At 48.8% G+C, this 21494-nt stretch overlaps 8 protein-coding genes across 8 annotated transcripts; 4 read left to right on the top strand and 4 right to left on the bottom strand.

Annotated features, from left to right (window-relative positions):
* Positions 1 to 1802: 1802 nt before the first annotated feature.
* Positions 1803 to 3564, bottom strand: C8Q69DRAFT_101880 (WD40-repeat-containing domain protein). Its single transcript, XM_028625020.1, has 4 exons — positions 3264 to 3564; positions 3137 to 3199; positions 2217 to 3085; positions 1803 to 2160 (listed from the first exon to the last, which is right to left on the bottom strand). The coding sequence occupies exons 1-4, from the start codon at positions 3431 to 3433 to the stop codon at positions 2006 to 2008; spliced, it is 1257 nt and encodes a 418-aa protein (XP_028481696.1). The 5' UTR covers positions 3434 to 3564; the 3' UTR covers positions 1803 to 2005.
* Positions 3565 to 4076: 512 nt separating this feature from the next.
* On the top strand, positions 4077 to 5925 carry C8Q69DRAFT_447743 (hypothetical protein; the record flags this gene model as incomplete). Its single annotated transcript, XM_028629233.1, has 3 exons — positions 4077 to 4150; positions 4360 to 4908; positions 4974 to 5925. 3 exons carry the CDS (start codon positions 4077 to 4079, stop codon positions 5923 to 5925), a joined length of 1575 nt encoding a protein of 524 aa, XP_028481695.1.
* Positions 5926 to 7014: 1089 nt separating this feature from the next.
* On the top strand, positions 7015 to 8369 carry C8Q69DRAFT_408189 (alpha-ketoglutarate-dependent taurine dioxygenase; the record flags this gene model as incomplete). The annotated part of the gene is made up of 4 exons (XM_028628186.1): positions 7015 to 7467; positions 7524 to 7643; positions 7699 to 8139; positions 8190 to 8369. The coding sequence occupies 4 exons, from the start codon at positions 7015 to 7017 to the stop codon at positions 8367 to 8369; spliced, it is 1194 nt and encodes a 397-aa protein (XP_028481694.1).
* Positions 8370 to 8653: 284 nt separating this feature from the next.
* Positions 8654 to 11861, top strand: C8Q69DRAFT_101810 (hypothetical protein). The gene is made up of 2 exons (XM_028625019.1): positions 8654 to 9452; positions 9520 to 11861. Exons 1-2 carry the CDS (start codon positions 8823 to 8825, stop codon positions 11731 to 11733), a joined length of 2844 nt encoding a protein of 947 aa, XP_028481693.1. The 5' UTR covers positions 8654 to 8822; the 3' UTR covers positions 11734 to 11861.
* Positions 11862 to 12209: 348 nt separating this feature from the next.
* C8Q69DRAFT_447740 (putative endoglucanase) lies at positions 12210 to 13582 on the bottom strand (the record flags this gene model as incomplete). Its single annotated transcript, XM_028629232.1, has 3 exons — positions 12210 to 12455; positions 12535 to 13304; positions 13384 to 13582. 3 exons carry the CDS (start codon positions 13580 to 13582, stop codon positions 12210 to 12212), a joined length of 1215 nt encoding a protein of 404 aa, XP_028481692.1.
* Positions 13583 to 16093: 2511 nt separating this feature from the next.
* C8Q69DRAFT_101770 (allergen Asp F4) lies at positions 16094 to 17503 on the top strand. The gene has a single exon (XM_028625018.1). The coding sequence runs from the start codon at positions 16416 to 16418 to the stop codon at positions 17286 to 17288; it is 873 nt and encodes a 290-aa protein (XP_028481691.1). The 5' UTR covers positions 16094 to 16415; the 3' UTR covers positions 17289 to 17503.
* Positions 17504 to 18717: 1214 nt separating this feature from the next.
* Positions 18718 to 19362, bottom strand: C8Q69DRAFT_447738 (putative chaperonin; the record flags this gene model as incomplete). The annotated part of the gene is made up of 4 exons (XM_028629231.1): positions 18718 to 18742; positions 18816 to 18874; positions 18991 to 19212; positions 19360 to 19362. The coding sequence occupies 4 exons, from the start codon at positions 19360 to 19362 to the stop codon at positions 18718 to 18720; spliced, it is 309 nt and encodes a 102-aa protein (XP_028481690.1).
* A 456-nt stretch (positions 19363 to 19818) lies between these two features.
* On the bottom strand, positions 19819 to 21304 carry C8Q69DRAFT_423083 (Fip1 motif-domain-containing protein). Its single transcript, XM_028628403.1, has 3 exons — positions 21028 to 21304; positions 20922 to 20974; positions 19819 to 20870 (listed from the first exon to the last, which is right to left on the bottom strand). The coding sequence occupies exons 1-3, from the start codon at positions 21166 to 21168 to the stop codon at positions 20042 to 20044; spliced, it is 1023 nt and encodes a 340-aa protein (XP_028481689.1). The 5' UTR covers positions 21169 to 21304; the 3' UTR covers positions 19819 to 20041.
* Between the last annotated feature and the right edge of the window lie 190 nt (positions 21305 to 21494).

The following is a 21494-nucleotide window of genomic DNA, read 5'->3' as shown; positions in this document are numbered from 1 at the left end:
TGGTACGAGTGACAACGGTGCAGCGTAGCTCTAGTGTACATTATTCATCTGTGATTCGAGAACGTAAGTAGTTCATAGACCCTAAAACAAGAAGAAGAGTACAGCGCCAGTATTCAGAATGACACTGCTGGCCTGGTAACCTATGCTATCTCTGTAGAGGCCTTCGAGACATGTCGTCGGTCTTGAAAGCAGATGATTGGTTGGGTCATATACTAGGTATTTGTACGCTATGTACGCCAAGGATCTAAAGCCAGTGTGTCCAGGAGATGAGTTCTTTGATTACTGAGTCTTTGGCGAGATCAACTCTCTTCCTATCCTACGGGGCTGTTCGTTTTTTTTTTTTTTTTTTCCCTGCGAGATGTGGAAAGTCGTAATGATTCCGAATAGCAGCCTTTGACGGGTGAGAAGGATGTACATACGTGCTACCTCTGTACAGAGTAGAGTTATCAGATTTTGCAATGACAAGTCCGCTTCTTGTTGGAGAATATTAGAATTTATCCTGTATATTATTTGGCTAGCTTGGCAGGGTGAAATCGACGGTCTGAACATTTAACCACTTTGGTTCCTAGCACAATTTCTAAGCGGAGGCTTGGGAACGTCTCGCTGCTGTTCCTATCAAAGGAGATGATAAACTAGATGAAGAAATATATAAATGACCCTTTAGCTAGCGGTAGATAATACTATTGTTCTATGCGTCTTTCGTACAGGGTCCAGGCGTATTGTCGATTCTATCCTGATTGTGGAGATGTAGCCAAAATGCCACGGAGAATAAATGCACGTGCGACTGCTCCAATTAGTTAGATCCCTGCAGAGGATATGCAGAGGGTTGCAGGGTCTACTGATCTTTTGATGCTGACATAGCTTCTGAATACTCGATGATCGACGTTACTGCTCCCCTCTGGCACATTACAGTGGAGAGCAGAAACACGTTAATTTAGTCAATTCTCTATCGTCGTATCTCTGTACACTGGAGACTGTCCCGGCTAGCAGCATGTAGCCACGCACCTTCCATATTAGTCCCCAGCAGAGTCGTGAGATCGTGGTGTTCCTTCCCGGACCCGTGATACCAGGAGAACGACCTTGGAGGCAACTGAACACAGAAAGATTCTACTCATTTGCCTCTCGTGTCCAGCTTGCATTGAGAGATATTCATTAATCCTACGTGCAAGATCCGTCACGTACGCTCGTTAATCGATAAAGCCATCGTATCACAGTCTCTTCTGCGAAGAACTATCGTTATTCCTCTCTATTCGCTACCGCGGAACGTTGCAATCGCAGCTCTCGGTGATCAGAGCTTGTCAATCCTACGAAGATGCATTGCCAACTTCTATGCCTCGCTCCCTTTCTTCTGTCCATGATAACATGCACGACTTGGGCGAATCCTATCTCTGTACACCAGAAAGTCCTCAAGGATCCCACGGGAAACAAGACGGTTTCCAAATGTCCACATCATATCGAAGTAAAGCTACCTCCTGGCCAGCATCTTTCGCTGCCATGGCCCCTTGGGAACGGAAACAAGGCCCTTACGGTCCAGAAGCGCCAGATGATCCCAGTCTTGGCTCAACCTCATGATGAAGTATGGCATGGTGGGAGCGGGTGAGTAGCATAGTATAGCCTGTTGTTTGAATATCCTCACACAACCTGTTCAGGAGCTGACTCTGAGGTAGTGGCGTTCAGCTTACGAGCGATACCAGTGGCACGCGACTGGAGAAGTTCCCGAAAGTCGAATGATGGATATGGAGATGGATGCAACATCCCGGCCTATAGTCTCTGGTGTGAAGACCGGTGCAGGCTAACCAAGAATCGATTGTCCTGTTGAGACGTTGGCGGAGAAGGTTATCTGTAGCGGCGGAGCATGTGCATGGAATACGAAGATATGCCTTCCTTAAAGCATCAGGGGTGGGATACCGTGTCTCCCTGCCTTTCATGTCTCTCCAGCCATGCCGGCGATAAGGAACAATGACACTTCTATACCCTCTTCAAACAAGTATAATGTCTATGGTTCTCATAAGGCCCATATCCTCAAACTGTTATCCCCAACCGTGAGGGAAGAGCCGTCGCTTTCCCTATCAACTGAGCGATAGTCTGCATCAGGCTTTTGCCCAGAGCAGGTTGCCACGATACTTCCGGAAGGGTGTAGGATAGTAGTGCTGACCGAATCTAGGATTTATCATCAGTACCGATTTCCGTAGAAGCTTGCGGTGAAATGGACGTGCCTTCGTGGACCTTCCATTCCCAATCAGGATCCTTAGCTCCGATAGTATCAGATGGATTTCGCCATGTCCTCATGAAGCCATCGGTGCCTCCTGCCCATATCTCGTGAGAACCCTCGGGACCGGCAGCCACAACATCCACCTTTAAGCGCTGATTAGTGAACGCTTTGCGTCCCTGCAGCCATCCAAGAAGTTGGCCCGTAACCCGTATGTCGTACATGAGAATACCGTGGCTTTTCCGCTCAACAACGTAAAGATACCTACCACATGGACTCCACAGAAGCTGCGTGATCCCCTTCCCCTTTATGTGGCGGTCTGCTTCGGTTCTCGCGACACTGAAAGTACCGATTAGCTCACCACTCCCATTCGAGCTGTAGAGTGCAAGCTGTCTCGTGAAAGTCCCCGCAGCCAGGATGCCATCACCACTAGGATTGATGGCTAATGCAGAGACAATTCCTTTCATACCAATACCGCCCCCAACAATCTGCTTTCTCTTACTTGGAATCGTTGGCATCATGGAGACCGGACCATCAGTACCAGGACGAGAAACATCGAAGAGACATATCAGACTATCGGAGCCTGTAAGGAAGTGGGTTCCACCAAGAGTAGGTGGATAGAGAATCGAATGCGGAGTGATGAAGGCTTCTGTTGTAGGGTTGATCAAGGAATACGTTGCCACTGTAGTGGGTGCCAGGGCCGATGTTAATCGGATCGGATGGTCACGGACTGATGAAAGGAAGAGAGTCGTCGACGGATCTTGTAGGGAGTAATAGGGATAGATCGCTGTCGCGTATATCGGTTCAGCTGATGGCAATGTGGAATATGCTGACAATTCATGTGGTGTCTCTCTTTCCTCTAGGAGATCAGGGGGTCTGGCACCAGTCAGTCCACTGCATGGTCACAAGGCAGAAAGGAATACTGACAGGATGTAAGTCCGGGCATGGTTATCTGCAGAGTTCGTTATAATCGTCGTGCCATCAGGGGACCTATATGAGAGCTCTAGTCAGAGTAGTCTTCTTATCAGCATTTCAGAATGAGAATCGAACTTACCAGTCTGCGCTTTTGAAGTAGTTCGCAGATTGTCGATAACCACCAGGTATCTTTTCAGATCCTGTGACCGTCTCTGTGCTTAGACCAGAGGCATTCTGTAGCGTCTCGGAAGACTGTGATGTAGAAGCTATACAGGTTGGCTTCCACGAAAAGCCACCATCGTCACTCATAGTGGCTGGCCCAGTTCGCAATGCAGCACGCTATTCCACCACCCTGAGTTCAACAAAGCTTCTTTGTATGTAGTAGCAGACAAGCTTTGCGCATACATGTGTTTAAAGAATATTATCGGGTATCCTGGCTTGCGTAGGCTCTATGGAGTACAGGATAACACGAAGCATATTCCGTCCTCCTTTGAAATGAGGATCTAGTACAGCGTTCTTCATAGATCCATGAGCCTCTTAAAAAGCAAGAACAGACTACAGCTGACCAAATGCTAGCTCAAATGTAGACCAAATTCTTGATCTTTGGAGCACTCTACGCTGTCTCTGAGACCCTTTTGCATTAGATCTTGAGCGAACACAGCGAAGTGAAGAACCCTTAACAACCGAAAGCCCGTGTAGATGTTGCGGTTGCTCGCGGTGATAAGATCTCCGCTCTTGGCGCACTGTAAGTACTTGGAGATCGGAGCGGCAAATCTTTCCCCGACGACACTAGACTCCGCGTAGCTCCCAGCTTTTGTTTTCCGATACGCAGCATCACTCAGTTCAGCGTGCGAGTCCGTTTGATTCTCGACGCAAGGGGCGGATCCCAGCATTCACGAGCCAGCGCTGTCTTTGTCTCTATTTTTTGTGTTGCGCAGCCATCAGTCACACCATGTTTTCAGCAAAGACGTCTGCTCCAGCGGCTGGAGGATTGACCATCAACACCGGGTCGGCCAACTCACTATTGTAAGTAACCCCATTCATTCACTTTGACCCTGCGCCAGCCAGACCCATTGAGCTCCTTTCCTTTGGTTTTCCTCTCGTGTTCCTCGATCGTTCTCGTCATGATGCCATTTCCAATCGATTCTCGCTCTGCAAAATTGCATTGCTTTTCACGACTCTGGGTCGGGATGCCCAACAGCAGTCATGGGGAAATCACTTCTTTCAAAATGGAGGGATCAGGCCCAGAAGAGGAAAGCGGAGAAGGAAGAAGATGAAATGGAGCGGGACATGAAGAAGCTAATGCAGATATTCAACTCGGATAGTGGTGGTGCCAATACTCAGACGACATCTGCGACTACGCCCGCGAATACCAGTACTACCGGCGGTGGTCTATTCGGCAACTTGGGAGGCAATTCAGCTACTCAGCAAAAGCCTAGCGGCGGATTGTTTGGCAACTTGGGAAGTGCAACGACATCGCAACCCCAGAGCGGACAGAATATGTTCTCTGGCCTTGGCTCGGGCAATACAAGTGGTGCACAACAACAAAGTGGCACGGCGACAACGAGTGCTGGAGGCGGTCTTTTTGGAGGTTCCCTCTCATCTACAGCGCAAGCGAAGCCTGGAGGTTTGTTCTCCGGCCTGGGCACCAATACCAGCACCACTCAAAGCGGTACTACGGGAGGCGGCTTATTCGGCAATACGGGCAATACATCTACGACACAGACTCAGTCGAAGCCGCTTTTTGGAGGCCTTGGAAGCACGACAACTGGAGGGGGACTTTTGTAAGTGATTGTCAAGCCTCATTATGCTTGGATTGGCCAAACTAACAGAACCTGCTCGATAACAGTGGCGGCAACCAGAGCACTACTCAGCAGCAACAACAGCAAAAGCCTACATTGTCTCTGTTTGGGGGTCAGAATACTGGGATGCAGCAACAACCTCAACAACAGACTCCCGCCACTGGCACCGTCGTTCCGGGCGTGAAGGTCGACGTCAGCAATCTGCTACCGACTACGAAGTTCGAAAGCTGTGCGGACGAGCTGAAGAAACAGATCGAAACCATTGACACGTTTATTCTTAACCAGATCCATATGTGCAATGAGGTTTCAGATCTTCTTCCAACCATTGCCAACCAAGGGTCGACAATTCCAAATGATGTTGAATTCGTGCAGGGAAAGCTTGACACGATGCAGCATGCTCTAGAAAATGATGCCAGCGACATTGACCATGTTCGCAAGCTGGTTTCCCGCGATGCTGCTGAGGCCCAAGTGGCATTCCGTGCGATTGATACTCTTAAGCTCCCCATGCAATATCAGCCCGCCACCGGTTCGGGTTGGTGGTCTGCCCCAGATCAGCAGTTGTCAGAACGACAGTCGCTGCGAACCACGCTTAGAAACCGTAAGAGTACACTCGCCCTGCCGGATGATGTGGAAGCCGATCCTTCCACTGCGGAATCCGTGAACGGTGTGCCAGTCAATCTTGTCGATTACTTCTCTCAGCGGTCCGACGAAATGAGCTCCGTCCTCGACACCTACAAACGCAATATCAAGGAGATCGAAGACCACCTTTACGGCGTGGAGCTCACGCTTCAGCGACAGATCAACGAGTTCGTGTCGTCGCGCAGCCGTGAAGGAGCTGCAGGAGGTGCTGGATCCAAGACCGCTCTCAACGATCTTGCTGCAGTCCTTGGAGATGTGGAGGCTGGTATCTTTGGCGTTGCAAGTAGGTTGGGTAGTGCTAAAGAAGAAGTCCAGGAATTAGTTCTGGGGCCGCCAGCTCTTGGAGGACGACTCGGCTAGGCGTGTGCTATTAATAACAATGAGTGATGGGCTACAAGGATGAGATTCCCCTTCGTGTACAGTATTAATGACGTTTTATGCGGTGGTATTACAGTATGGTTTGTCTGGCACGGTCTCGCTAAGCACTTCGGGATGGCAGTCTGGAGTTAGATGGAATGATTCTCACATTGATGCTCCGTCCATCGATCTTTGAGCAGTCTGTTGCAATTTAACCTACGTTTCCATAAGGTCAAAAGAACATAGTAGCTGCTAGTCAGTCGAATGATAACGGAAAAACTGGCCCCCGTGGCCATGAGGCTGTAGGGCGAGGGGCGACGGTTGATACGCAATAATCAGGCGAAGTTGCGTTATCAGCGGCTGCAACCCCGGATCGGGCTTGCATGAGCGCGACATCTAACTATCTACCCGCGTCCGCCAATCTTAAGATCTTGGCCCCCGACGACCGCCCGAGATCAACGTCAGCAGTCTGAGACCTGGAACGAGCCGCACGCTCTTGATCAACAATCCATCTTCTGCCCCTGGATGTCGGTGTCCGAGTCCATGACGCTGGGACAGAAGCGGTCAAGCATTCTATTAAAGTATCGCTTTTCTGTGCCACGTCAGCCCCTATTGCGCTCTTCGACTGTCTGACTTAGCAAGATGGCGTGATGCTACACCAACGTCTCAAAACTGGCCTCTGACTTGACTTGCCACAACTGGAATCTCGACAGATGGGTATTATTTTATCGTTGGTTCAGTACTATGTGGGGGACTCATCCCGCAGGATCCGTCCAGTTTCTATCAAGTCTTGTAAGAGGCGCACGTTCTCTTTGCTTTTTTTGATTTTGTGATATCCTCCAGCGATTGCGCCATCTCCATGATGTTTAGAATCCATAATGGCGCGTCAGCTGAGTCACCGCTTCTCGGTTCTCCTGGCATTGTACAGTACTTTCGGGGGCTATCAATCTTTGTAGTCGCGATATAAGAAGCGTTGGCACCGTCGGTATCTGTGTTTCTTGTGCAATAACAAAAACCCTATTGTTACCATTGGCATCAATATCTGTCAGGCACAGGTACTACTGCAGCAATTGAGTATTGCTTAAGATCACAATGGCGCCGTCGCTCGAGGAACCCGTCGTTGCCTCTTCTGGAGTCGACCACCCCATTATCACGAAGAAAGCAGGTGTGAATGGAAATAAGCTACAGTACACACCGGGACGCACGCCAGTCGAGAAGCATGATAACTATGCCCATGAAGACCTTCTCCCTTCCTTTCCTGACCTCCACTGGGAGCCTTTGGGTGAAATTCCCTACACAGACAAGGGTCTTTTGGGAGACCCCAGTTTCAGCAACCTTCTCAGTTCCGCAACTGATATCTTCGACTATACTCCCAAGCTGGGAACTGAGGTCCACGGGGTGAATCTTGCGAGATTGACAGACGCCCAGAAGAATGATTTGGCCCGGCTGATCTCACACCGTGGTGTGGTCTTTTTCCGTGGCCAAGATGACTTGGACATTGACGCACAGCGTGAACTTGGTCGTTACTTTGGGAGTTTGCACAAGGTATCTTGGACCTATTTTTTCTTTAACTGTTACCAGATTACTGATCCTTTATGTAGCATGCTACTACTGCTGTTCCTCGCAAAAAAGGGCTCGAAGATGTTCACGTCGTCTATACTGGCGACAACTCTGTCGATCAGCGCGCATTGTTTACGCCCAGCTTCTTGTGGCACACGGATGTATGTTTATGTTTACATGTATTATCAGCAGTACATGTGTGCTAATCCATCATAGGTTACATATGAGGTCCAGCCTCCTTCTTATACTTCACTGAAGCTTCTTACGGGACCTCCCCGAGGAGGTGGCGGTGATACTCTCTGGGCTTCTCAATACGCCGCTTATGATGCTCTTTCTTCTCACATGCAGACTTACCTGAAGGGTCTGACTGCCCTACACTCGGCAGACATGCAGGCAAACGACACACGCGCTCTTGGCCGGACGGTTCGTCGTGATCCAGTCACGACCGAACACCCTCTTATCCGTACCCATCCAGTCACCGGATGGAATGCACTCTTCTTCAACCCTGGTTTCGTAACTAAGATCGTTGGTGTCCCGAAGACTGAGAGCGATGCTATCATCAGATACCTCACTGAAGTCATAGCGACTACCCAGGAGATCCACGTGCGCTTCCAGTGGGGTAAGAACGATGTAGCATTCTGGGACAACCGCTCAACTGTAAGTTTGGCACATCTATATACCGATTCGAGCTTTTCTGACATATCCAGATTCATACCGCTTCCTACGGATTCGCTCCTCACCGTCGTCATGCGGTGCGTGTGGCTGTTCAGGCTGAGCGGCCGTACCTCGACCCTGAGGGGAAGTCACAGGAAGAGGAGTTCGCTGCGCTGTACAACATACCCCCAGTGGACAAGAACGGAGCACGGCAGTCCAACTATAATGACTAATGTAAGATTGTGAGGTTATTAAGAGGCTGGCCCTCTTGGAGTTTGGGTATGAGGTCACGATTTAGCGCTTTCATAAGTTCACATTATCGACGTAATTTTTCTCAATATGAATTCAGTTGAAATATTCATTTGAGAGCGATATTGGGCCATATATCTTCATGATGTCAGGAATAACGAGATCTGAGTCGTACGCTTTGCCTACAGTAAATACAGTGAGGCTGGGTGTTTAGAAAAGCATTAAGTCCATTTAATAAGTATGGCTTAGTATGGCTTAGTCCGATTTACTCTGTTCAAGTTTCAAAACGTAGATAACGATGTTCCCCAACGATAGTCAACTCGATGTCACAGCAGAGCACGTGAGGACTTTATTCCCTCCATCTGCATCTCTCCTCGCAATCGTTCGTACTAATGCAGCTCTAAAGCCCATGATTTGCTCAATTGAAGTCTCTTAAAATGGCCGACTACCGAGGGCCAGCTCTTCTGGATTACGCTCGTTTCCATGGTATCGCCATCGACCATCAATCCATCAATCCTCTTGACCAGGTCCCGCAGCCTCATGAATCCATCAATGATACTCTCGCAGATCCACCAGGCGTTCCAATCATCGACCTCTCGAAGTTCCATTACACTTTAGAACAAGAACTCCGGAGCGAAAAACTGGAGATCCCCAAGGACGCGGCTCGATTCCTCTCTTCTGTTATCCAAGCGGCCTCGAGAAAGTCCATCGACATTGATTGGAACTCCTTCCTACCAGACCGTCACCGTATTAGGAATCTGAAGCTAGACCTTCCATTAGTCAAGAGAAATTTCGACTTGAGTACCTCACCAGTGCGAGCTGAACGCATAGCTCTAGACCCAGTCCAACTCCAGCTACCCCGTGAAGAGGTGGAAGACGAACATGATGAAGGATTAGTCTTTCCAAAACAATACTTTGATCTATCAGATAGGATCTGGAAGGAGGTTTCTACGGAAAGACTGGATTGTTCAAGAGAGGATTTGGAGTTACTGCAGAAGGCAACACGAGTGAAGAGACTTGATAACGAGTATATTATTGAAACCGTCGAAAAGGGACTTGGATTCAAGGTGGGATGTGCTTATGTTTCATGCCTTTGGATATAGACTTGTTAACATACTTGGTTCTCGTTGTTAGGGAAGATCTTTGCGGGATCTATCGCCGATTATCATTCCTGTGAGGACTGACTATGGTCCATGCATAACGTCGCAACTGGTATCGAGTGTTCCATCACTCCAGAGTCCGAAGACAACAGCAAATATTGGGGATGCCGGCAAAGAGTCGCACATAGAAGAACATGGCACCACTGAAGAATTGAACCCAGAGAACGAAGTCCTGGCGACAGAAATTCAGAAACATGCTGTACAAAGTCCTGACGCATACAATGACCACTTGACTGATATCAACGGCAGAGAGAACGGCAATGCGAACTGCATGCGAGAAACCCCTTCTGGGCCGCTTTCTTCCCGCACATCGCTGACAGAGGAACATACCTATGAAGAAGCAGACTACTCTTCTCCTCCAGCGCAGCATTATATTCAGGATCCGCACTTGGACGATCCCCTAAGCGAACCAAATACGGCCGGTGAGATGTTAGATGATTATTTCGACAGATTCTCGGTTCATGTGGTTGAGTCATTTGAAGCATCAACGAAACGGTTTCTAGATGAAGATAGCGCGAGCAAGATTCCCTCATCGAATCCTTTTCCTCCTCTCCCTGAACAAGAGATGAATGGAACCAGTGACCCAGCAGATGTTGATACACCACCAACATCACTTGTTAATGAAAACATAGCCCAATCCAACTTGCATGAGCCAGAGGGTTCAGTGTTTCCAGGTGTGCCCGAGCCAGACAGCGAGAGTGTATCATTCTGCGACAGTCTTCAATCTGACAATATAATTACGGATAATGATATCCCAACTGATGACTGCGTGGATCCTGTTACAGAATTATCATCGATGGAAACGATAACTGCAAGAAAATTTATCGCGGGAGGAGTCGTTGACAAAATTCCTCGTATCAGTTGTGCCCAGGACCATGTCAAGGAAAGCCCCAGCAAATTTCTTAGGAAATGTACTATCCCAGCCAAGAGCAAAAAGAAAATTATGAAAGTCGGGCCGCAGGAGCCTTGCAAACGTACTGAACAGAAAACTGACCATTCTGGCCGACCTAAAGTGGTTGGATCTCTGTCTGCGTTTTCCGCCCTTGGATCTCTCTCCAGTTTCATGAAAATCAGAGGTGTGACCCCAAAGAGACAAAAGACAGAGCAGAGTCCTTATTTTCCGGCTGCGTCTTTGCCCAATAACCCACTGGTTGGCTCTGACCTGACCAGAGAGCCTCAAGAAGATTGCACATCCCACAAGCCGCATGGCAAATTAAATATTACTCTTCCTAATACACCACCGACAGCACTAATTACACGTTCCCTCACTTTCTTGTTAGCTACTTCTCTACTGAAGACGCATCGTCATATAGTGACGTCTCTCGAAACTTCTACACCTGCTCCAACCTTAATGTTCCGAGATTACGAAGCCCCTGGGCCTTCGAAGTCATATGCGCCTAACAGAAATTCATCAACGGTTCTCCCGGAGGCAGATATCATCATCTCTCCAACAACAGGTATCATCCTCACGACGCCACAAGCGACTACTCAATTGTATCTACCTGGGCACAAACATCACACCAGCGTTGATGGATTTCCGCCCTTCGACTCTCCGCTTCGGGAAAGGATAGCAAGACTCTCCCTCCGATACGACTATATATATGTCCTTATCTGTCACGCCCCTAGTAATACTGTGGGTTTAAACACGACATCACCAACACTAACAATGGACCCAAAGACCCTGTTTTCAGTGCAATCTTTGATGACATTTTGCGCATCTCTGTCAAACTACTCATCTATTATTCCCTTGGTGGTCCCTTCGGTCCAGAACGCTATCCTAGAATGGATAATCACGCTCGCGAACAAGCACGCATACTCTTTTAAGAATTTGAACGAAACAAACATAGGACCCACTCCAATAAATCGACCGAAATACCAGCCGAGCTTCGAGTCGATTCATGAAGAGACGCCCTGGGAACTATTCCTGCGTCGAGCAGGTTTGAATCCTTTTGCAGCGTTAGCGGTACTAGACTTTATAGAGTGGCGGGAGTCATCAGAAAGTGCAGACCTTCCTGGTTCTGTCAATGGAGACCGTTGTAGGTCTCGAGGGCTATCAACTTTCATTGAAATGGACCCTGATGTACGGAGGAAATTATTTGATACGATAATTGGAAGGAGGGCAATCGAAGCGATTGAGCATGCAATCGAAAGAGAATGGCATCTTGAGGAATGGTGTCTTAACTTTTGACCTGGTTCAGGTGTCTGCCACATGGAATTCATGAAGTAACTAGTCAAGGCTCACAACTTCATTCCAGATCATTCATACCTAAAAGGCTTTCTCTTTACACGCACCATGGACAGAGCCAATCCCTTTTCCAAATCATGAACCATGAACCACATGGTTTCCGTAATCATCGTAACATCATACATCCATTTATATCATAACCATCGCATCACCAGACACTCGTGTAGGAGGGACTGCTTGTTCTATCGTGTCCTTTGGCTATTGCCTGCTGGAGTAGTAACAAGCCACTTGTTTCGAGCTTATAATTATAGTCCAGTTCCAATCAAGCACATACGACCATAGGGTGTGGAAAACAGGGCTTCCCGTCCGCTCAGCCGTACTTAAGCCACACGCCGGCAGGTTAGTAGTTGGGTGGGTGACCACCAGCGAATCCCTGCTGTTGTATGTATTCATCTTTTTTTTTGTCTTTTTTTTATAGCCTAATCAACCCACTTCCCCATTCTCCATTGCCGTCTCGTCGTAAATACTTTCATCGAGCCCTTCAGCGAAGGCCATTTCGGCGTGAAATCAAACCCCTTATTCGGCGGACCCGTGGGGTTATCCTCCTTGCATTGCCCCTGAATGACTTTACATTTCTGATCCGACCAAATCTGACAGTTATTGAAGCCCGTAGGTTGGGTTTTGTTCCAGCAGTCATCGTTTTGGCGCCAGCAGTTATCGGAGGCCTGTGGTTGGGTGATGTCAGTTTACCCAAGGGGCAAGTAGATAGAAATGGAACCGGGTTGTGGTGTCCCAAGGACGTACCTCCCAACAGCTATTCTGGTCATTGTAATCAGGGACTTCCAAACCGCACCAGTTACCATTGACGAAGACACAGTTTTTAGGCTTGAGGCCTTCTGTCTGGACCAGGACGTCGCGCCTTTCGTCCCCAGGAACGCCAGTTGCGACGACGCTCGAGGCGAGCGCAGTAGCAGTTGGAGTCGAAACGACACCAGGACTAGACGCATCCATCCCCGAACCCTCATCATCTCCAGCCTCATAAACCGCAGGTCCATACATCGGATACGGCAGCGCCAAAGGCGTCTCATAAATATTATACGTCAAACCCTTCATACTCAAATCATAAGTCCCCTCTCCAATCCTCACCGTCGAAGGCCTAGCAGTCCCATTCGACACAACAAACAATTGCGCACACCCAACATAGAACTGCGGATCTCCCTGACTCGCCGCATGCAAAGCCAAAAGCTCCGTCCGCACCAGATAATACCCACCTTCGATATCCGACGGAATAATAACTGATATATGACCATCGTTATCGATCATTTTCTCCGTGCCCCATTTTCGTACGCTTTCGTCATATACGGACTCCCAGATCTTAAACCAGCCATCGCCGGCGGCGTTGTTGCTGGCTGTTGCGGAGGCGACTTTCTTCATGTATACGGCTGCGGGGCCCTTGTGGCTGGGGTCTAGGGGTGGGGAGTTCGGATTCGATGGCTCTTCGCGGAATGAGAAGGTCAGGGTGGATGAGGCTTTGGTAGGGCAGACGCGAGAACAGCCGATTTCGCCTTGGATACCTGCGGTATTCTCGAATTAGTCAAGTGTGGAATATACGGTTGAAAGTCGGAGGTGATGAAGGGTGATTTTATAGAATACCGCACGCAATATCAGGACTGGTGATGGGGTTGATGTAGAAATTGGCCGTTTTGGCATCATTGTTCATGCGTATGCAGACGCCATCGCCTTGGTTGATGCCGTCTACGAAGATCGTAGTCATCACGGTGTGGGCGCCCACGAGCGGTAGGATGATAGATGCGGCTGCTAGCACTGCTGAAATTACCGAATTGAAATGCATTTTGACGAGATGATTTCTAATATGTAGATTGGTAGTGCATGATCTGCAAGGAAAAAGGAACGGGTCCTGTAGAGATGCTTTGTGGAATAGTAATGACTTGATTTAGATATCTCACAGTAAGTAATAGATTGGAAACGGTCGGATGTAGTGAGGTCTAAGAACGGAGAGTACCACTGGGAGAAGAAGAAGCAATCTCGTGACATATAGCAGACTGCAGAGGGAAAGGGAATCGAAAAGCCTCTGCTTCTAGCACAAGGCAAGACAATAGATGCAATATAATGGCGGAGAGAACGAGAGCACGCGCGGGGAAGAGGATAAGACCAGCCATCAAGATGGAAAAGGCGACCTCCCCGATTAAATACGACACTTATGCATCTCCATTTCCCACATGAGTTGACCCCTAGATTGCGCGGGAGTACTGAGTGGCGGTTGCAACGTGATCTCGCCCGTCTGGTCCATGACGGGGGATAAAAGGCAGTTGGTTGGAGATCCATCCCGGAATCGCACAGATCATAGAACAAACCTCCAGACAAGTGACCTTGGCATAGTTAAATGCGTGCGATAGCAGCTCTGATTCGTTCACCTGGTCGTTAGGTTAGTTGTGTATCGTTTCAGATCGCGCTCGAGGCGTTCATTGTGTGCTGCGATAAGCAAGACCAAGCTTGGTGTTCTGCAGAGATGTTTCAAAGGCGGTCATTGGAAGGACCCTGCATTGGCAGATTGCATCAATTGCAGATCTACAGATCTACGGACTTGAAACGAACTGTCAGAAAGTCTGTGAGATCTTGGAGACTTGGACCGTGGACGTTCTGTGTGGGATCGGATCGGCGTTGGATCGTCGGCGGCTAAAGCTGTCCGGTCGCTTGGCTCTGCCCTATGAAGTACTCCGTAAAGATCTTAGATCAACGTCAGTTAGATTTCTAGAGTAGGGAGGATAGAGAGAAGAGTCTCCAGTAAAGATGAAATAAAGAAGAAACCCAGGGAAATAGATACTGGCCGTAGAGTTAGTCACGGTGGCAGTCTGTCTTTTCTGTGGGATAATCCAGAACCAAATGCAAAATGATCTAATATGAGGAGCTGGTATTATGGCAGATTATAAGATGATGCCAGTGAAACGAGAGCAGACAAGGCAGATACAGCAACGAGTTTATTCGTGGATCTGACGAGGAGTGTCGTATACTTATGGATATGAACCTCCATGTCAGTTAACTGCAGTAGTTGGTTAGGATAACTGCTTACATACTTGCTTCTATTATTAGTTGAGGTGAGCTATAGAGACGTGGGATATAATTGGAGTGTCCACATCATGATTCATGACCAACATGGCGTCCTATACACAGAGAGTGGACGCGTGGGCAATAATAATAATGAAACGGGGAGAAACAACCATCCGTTTGTGGATAACTTATGCGAGGAATAATAGTAATTCATTAAGACTTCGAACCAGTAGTGGAATATTAATATGGATTGCTTCGCCCTTTACCTGTTCCTGCCCTCGCTTAAGTAGCGTCTTGGCGCCCACGACGGCCTTCAACTTCCAGGAACCCGGACGGGATCTAGTTTAACGCCTTCTCATTATTGTCAACATACAAGCTTTTGGCGCACAGAAAATTTGCATTGAGAATTGAATGAGATTTTTTTGCTAGCCTATTGTTTCCACAGAGGGGAGTGTGCCAGAGTGTAAAACACTGCGATGATTGTCGGAAAGCTGCGGGACAACTTTCCCTACTTGTTCTGACCGGCCTGTTGAATTTTCAGCATGTTCTTCAATCAATCTTCGATTTTCTGACCCACTGGGCGCTCGATTCTAACGTCCAGTGGCTTGTCAAATGAAAAGCAGTCGTCAGCTATGAGATCGACCTGGCCAGACCTCACGCTAAAAGTTGACAGCCTACGACTACATACGCATGCTATAGATTCTATCTAGATGATTCTCTCTGCTCTCGAGGGAAAAGGATGCCTCCTTGTGAACCATGTCATGTGATTGATAGACAAGGTGTGGCGAGCAAACGTTAAGAAAAAAACACGATGAAAGTGGCAGATAAATCGATGCGAGGCCTGATTCGAGGCTGTATGCGGCAAAAGGAAATCCCTTGGACCGGAGAGACCATTCGTTTGTGCCATTCAATCAGCTAATGCCATGAACAACAGAGTTACAATTTCCCAATACACTGGACCTCCCGAACCGGTTCCTGTCAAAGGCTCTGGAGGTACCGAAGTATGGTACACGAATGATATGTATCCGGGAGTAACTAACCATGGATGTCCGTCTAGGCATGGCAACAGTGAACGGCCAATTATCCGTTCTCCTGTTCTAGAACCAGATCACAAGAGCATTGTAACTTTCTCCACGTCCTCTAGATCCAATGGTATCAAGCAAGCATTTTCTTTCTCTCAAAGTCAACCGCCGGACTCACGGACCAGCGCTCAGGAACGCGCCAATCTGGCAGCCTCAGAAGCGCCTGGTTGACGTATCTCCAGTTCCACTAGTCTCGATCCCTCTGCGCGCGAGCCAAGGGACGAACGGTCCATAATCACAGAAACCATGGGTTATTTCAAGGGGCGGCACACAATGAATTCAGAGGCAAACAGCGCGCTGCAGCAGCTTCGCTTAACGGGTATATAGGGAAGGTCATTTCTGTCCTTTAGCCCTCCATCTATCAACTCTCTCTTCCTACCTTTATTCATTCAAACAATACTCATCAGACGCTCCTTTCTGCTTGGGGATTCCTGGTCATTCTTTTCCTTTCATTTCTTCCGTCACTCCTTTCAGCCTTTCGGCGCTGTCCTTGAACTACCAAACTCAGACAACCAACTACATTCTTTCTCCAAGATGCAAATCAAGAACATCCTGCTGCTTGCAGCCCTCGTTACGGGCAATATGGCCCGTCTGCACGGCCATGCCCGCCGCCATGCTCATCTCCAAGCCGGAGAGCTTGAGAGACGCCAGTACTCGCCCTCCTCCACGGCGACAGCTACAGCTACAGCTTCTGCTTCGTCCTCGGCTTCGTCTTCGTCTTCGTCTTCATCTCCCTCTTCGTCCGGTTCTTCGGACTGGCTGTCCACTCCCTCTAGCGGTTCTTACTCCACCAAGGGTTTCGGAGGCGTGACTGCCTCCAGCGGCAGCGGTATCAACTATGTTGGCAACGTTGGTAACCCCTGGGGCAGCAACATCATTGAGGTGTCTGCCAGCGACGCCTCTCAATACGAATACGTCGCCCAAATTACCGGTCAGAATACCGAGGACTGGGACATTGTGTTCTGGAACAAGATCGGTCCCAACGGTGGCTTGAACGGCTGGTATGGCAACTCAGCCCTGAAGCTCACCCTGAGCCCCGGCGAGACCAAGTACGTTGCCTTCGACGAGAACACCGACGGTGGCTTCGCTGCTGCCCCTGGTGGCACTATCCCCACAGACAGCAACGGAGGCTACAGCGCCACCTGGGGTGAATTCGACTTCGGAAACAGTGGAAACAACGGCTGGTCCGGTTACGATGTCTCTGCCATCCAGGCCCAGGCTGCAGGCCAGACCATCCAGGGCATGAAGATCTGCCAGGCTCCCGACACCGCCTGCTCCATCATCACCCCCGGCGCTGCTCAGGTCACGAACGCTTATACTCAGGCTAATGCTGATTTGGGCGGTATTGGTGGCAACATCGCCAGTGGCCCTGTTCGACTTTCTGTTGTGATCGACTACTCTGGCTAAGCTAGAGTATTCTAGATCAATATCCGTCTGAACGTTTCACTTCTAAAACATTGTACATTTTTCCATTTTCATATATAACTATACCAGTTTGGTGTTAACTTTTGGGTGGAAACGTCAAGAATGAATTGTATATTCCAGAATAGAAAAAAGGGAAAAGCTAACAAAATAAAACCCAAGATCTTCACCTAACTCAGCAAACTAACTAGTAGTTAACTATCTCCTCTCTCTAAAGCGTTCATAAGCTCCAGTAGTAGCCACAAGGCCTAGTCCCTGTAATAGCACGAGCACTGGCACCCCTCGTGCGAGAGGTGGGTAGCTGGAATCGAATAATTGAATTAACTACGTATCTAGTGGTAATTACCTGAGCTAAGACATGTTTTAATTAATAATTACATACGGAGTACTATAACTAGAACCTACTAGATCACCGCTCAGGGATCTACAGCACATGCCATAGACTAAGGCAGTTTAAGCCCTACACTATCTACCACTAGAATAAGGAGTTCGGAGTCCGGACAAGCACTTCACGACCTATGGAGATCCAAATATCTAAGCACTTTAACTAATCACATAGTGTACATTGTCAGATCAGAAATCGATATTGAGTAAGAAAGAAACTAACTAATTCCTCTAAGAGAAGAGGATGAGATGAGATCAGCAGGGTATTATTATTACCTAGTAATAGTTAAATAACAGTTCCGGGATGGAGCCTGAGCAGAGAAACAACTATCTATTCTAAGTATCGGTAGTTCGGAATCCGGGCGGGAACTATTAGGAGGTCGGGTCTGTGCTGGGTTGTAGTCTATAGTACGGTTTCTCAGATGGGCTCAGGTCCTATGGGATTAGAAGCTGGAGGCGATTTACGGGGTAAATTCTTTTTACGGCATGGCGACGGTGGTTGGACGTCATCTATTGGAGCTTTCCAATGTATCCTGATCTGCTCATCAAGATCAGATCAACGCCCGGCAAATACAGAGGGTTTGTACGAATGGTAGTATAGATATAGCAGATCGTACGGAACAAGTGTGATGAAAGCAGAGAGGAGAATTTCTCATGCCTGGATTGTGATATTTCTATACCAGCCGAGACGCCCAAGGCGACAGCACACATTCAAGAATAATACATCCAAGGCGAATCATAAATCGGGGACCCCGTCGACGCTCCGATGGAATGACAGATGCATGAGGACATAAGATTATATGAGAGGAAAGGTCATCGCGATCACGGAACCCCGAAGCGGGATTGGACGCGCGAAAGACCTTCCAGAGGGTTATAGGGTTTTTTTAAGTCGTGGTTTCTGGGAAGGGCGGAGGCGCTCGTGATATTACATAGTATGGTACATGCATTCGAACCGATTGGCTATTGAGACAGCCGATACGGTAGAGAACAGAGAAAATGCGATGCGTGTGCAGAAAAAAACGTAACTCATTTACTCTCTGATCTTGGCAAGGATCCTAGAAGCGGAATTGTTAGTCGTGGTGCACGGAATGGATAATAAAGGATATGGGATGATAGGAAGTCACATACTCAGAGTCCCGGAAGAGGTGGTACTCCTCGTCGCCGACCTTAACGGGGCTACCACCGAACTATAGCAAAAAGAACAGTTAGTATACGTCTCTGAATATCCAATTGAGTCACCGCAATTATAAATTCGCAGTGACTGGTTTAGAGCAAAACATCCAGCGCGTAGTAGGGTACTCACCTGAGGGATGAGAACCTTGTCACCAGGAGCAACGCTCACGGGGATCTTGTTGCCATTCCTGTCGACAGCACCGGGGCCAACAGCGAGGACGCTAGCCTCGTTGATCTCCTTGACGCTGCTCTCGGGCAAGATGATGCCAGAGGCAGTCTTAGCCTCGGGCTTTATCCGCTGGACGAGGACACGGTCCAGGAGAGGAGCAAGGTTCTTGATGTTGCGGAGGGCCTGGAGAAGAAAGCAGAATTCGTATTAGCACTCAGTCCCAGGCAGAGTTGATGCGACAGCCTCAGCCAAATTTTCTGACAGCAGCTGGGAGAGCTCGGAACTGGGAGCTCAAAAGCTCGCCGCATGATTCCGGGGAAGAAAACATACCATTGCGACTGGTGTGAATTAAGAAAACAGCGAAGCTGTAGGTAGAAGAACAAGAATAGGTGAGAAGAAAGTAAGATGCGTTGGTGAAGGTGGGATCTGAGAGAAGTAAATCGCAGCAAAAGAACAACAAGCCGGGGGAAGAAGATCGAGACTTGTCGCTTTTCCGAAGCGCGAGAAATTTCCAGAATGCCAAGACTTCAGCAACGCCGACAGCTGCCTTGCCGGTCACGGGATGTAGATGCCGAGGGTACTGCGCGGCTTGAAGGATCTCCAAAACACCATATCAACGAGTTATTATACTCTAGTTAAAGATAGTATTTATCAAGCGGACAGTTTTCCTCTCAGTGGTTGCTTTTGATTCTGTCCCTGTGTCTCCATTAAGCCCAAAGCTACAGTCGTAATGATCGAGTGTGGGTATCTACAGCTGCGGATTCTACACCCGCCGGAAGAACAATCAATAAGCTACTACCATTCTACTCCGTGATTAAATATATCGTGATTTAATATCGCTCAATACTCAAGAAAAGCCAAGTCGAATGCCTTCATTTTTGAACGGTCTGACTGACCGATTCCCTTGCTTTAAACGCCAGCGTCGAAGTAATCCATTCCCCAACCTGAACATGCCTCCAACCGGAAGGTAACCACAGAAAAAATAATAACATACATATCATCGAGTCTCTCCTTACCACCTTCTTCCACCTCCACCTCTTCCCCGGCCACCACCAAAGCCTCCTCGCTGGTCGTAGCCTCCGTAACCCATCTGCTGCTGGCCACCTCCTTGACCTCCAAAGCCTTGGGGTTGAGACTGACCACCAAAACCACCGGGACCCGGTTGGCCGCCAGCAGCACCGGGTTGGCTTCCACCCATCATTGCTTGGGCATGCTGCATAAACGACATAGGATCCATAGAAGCCGGATCCAAGCCCTGAGACATCATCCCGGCAAGCATTCCCTGCATCATATCGGGCGACATTTCAGGCATCCCGGGGAGGCCTGGCATGCCTGGGGGTGCAGGCCCTGGCTGTGGTCCTGGAGCTCCAGGAGGCGCCCCAGGCAGTCCTGGGATGCCGCCCATGAGGAAAGCTTGCATGTCCTCGAGCTGCTTCCGTTGATCCCCAACTTCTTTCCGCAGCTCCTGCTGCTTGAGGCAGTAACTAGCCCATGTGAATTCGTCAAAGCCGTAGTTGAAGTAGTCCGTCAAGTCTGTCCCGGGCCGTCTCCACGGCTTGTCATCTTCTCCGGGGAAGTCTGCGTCAATGTCCGTAGATGTAATCGGCTTTCCTGTAGCAGGGTGTATCGGGTTCGCGTGGACATCGATATTCGAGGCATGAATGGGAGGATAGGCTGATCCCGGTTTCTGTGGCACAGCAGGCTTGACGGCCGAAATCGCGGGGGAAGGGGTCTCGACTTTTGGTGTGATGGATGGTGTCGGAGCTTTAGGAATTGCAACAGAGTCCACCGAAGATGGGCGCGGTGGTTCACTGCGTAGACTAGCATGGCGAGGGAGTGCGCTGTTTCTTGTCAGCTCGTGATAGGCATGTCTAGGAGTCGAGAATACTCACACTTCTGGAGGCGGTGCATCGGGTGGAGCTTCAGTTATGATGTTGAAGTCATCCTATCATGCTGTCAGCCATCTATACCGTATATATATGATAGTAGGGAACGGACATCATCATCCTCCACCTCAACCTCTACCTCTTCGACTTCCTCTCCGTCCTGCGCGTCCGAGGCCTGTTGGGTGGTGCCATTTTGCGTCTGAGCGGGAACGGCGTCGCCTGGCTCATAGAGATCATCGTCATCTTCCTCCATTTTCTCGACTCGTTGGCCGCTTCAATTGAAGAGGCAGGTCTGGAAAAAGGAAGAGAATCGCGAATGCTGTTTACCTTGCATCCCAGGAAGCTCTGAGCTTGCCCGGGCTGGACGATCTCTGCTCTGCGTATGATTGGTTCGATATGAGGAATTCGATTGTTTCGGGTAGGCGGTCAGTCGCTCCAAAAGAGCACTATTCTTGTGAAGGTTACATGTATTATTTCAGGCACAAGAAATCACCTTTCTGTTCTGTATACCTAATTTATTCTCCTCGCAAAGCTACAATAGAATAAAGTCTATATATCAATTACATATAGAATGTGACG

Source organism: Paecilomyces variotii, assembly GCF_004022145.1.
Source record: "Paecilomyces variotii strain CBS 101075 chromosome Unknown C8Q69scaffold_14, whole genome shotgun sequence".
Lineage (NCBI taxonomy): Eukaryota > Fungi > Ascomycota > Eurotiomycetes > Eurotiales > Thermoascaceae > Paecilomyces > Paecilomyces variotii.
This window is presented reverse-complemented; position numbering and strand designations above follow the sequence as displayed.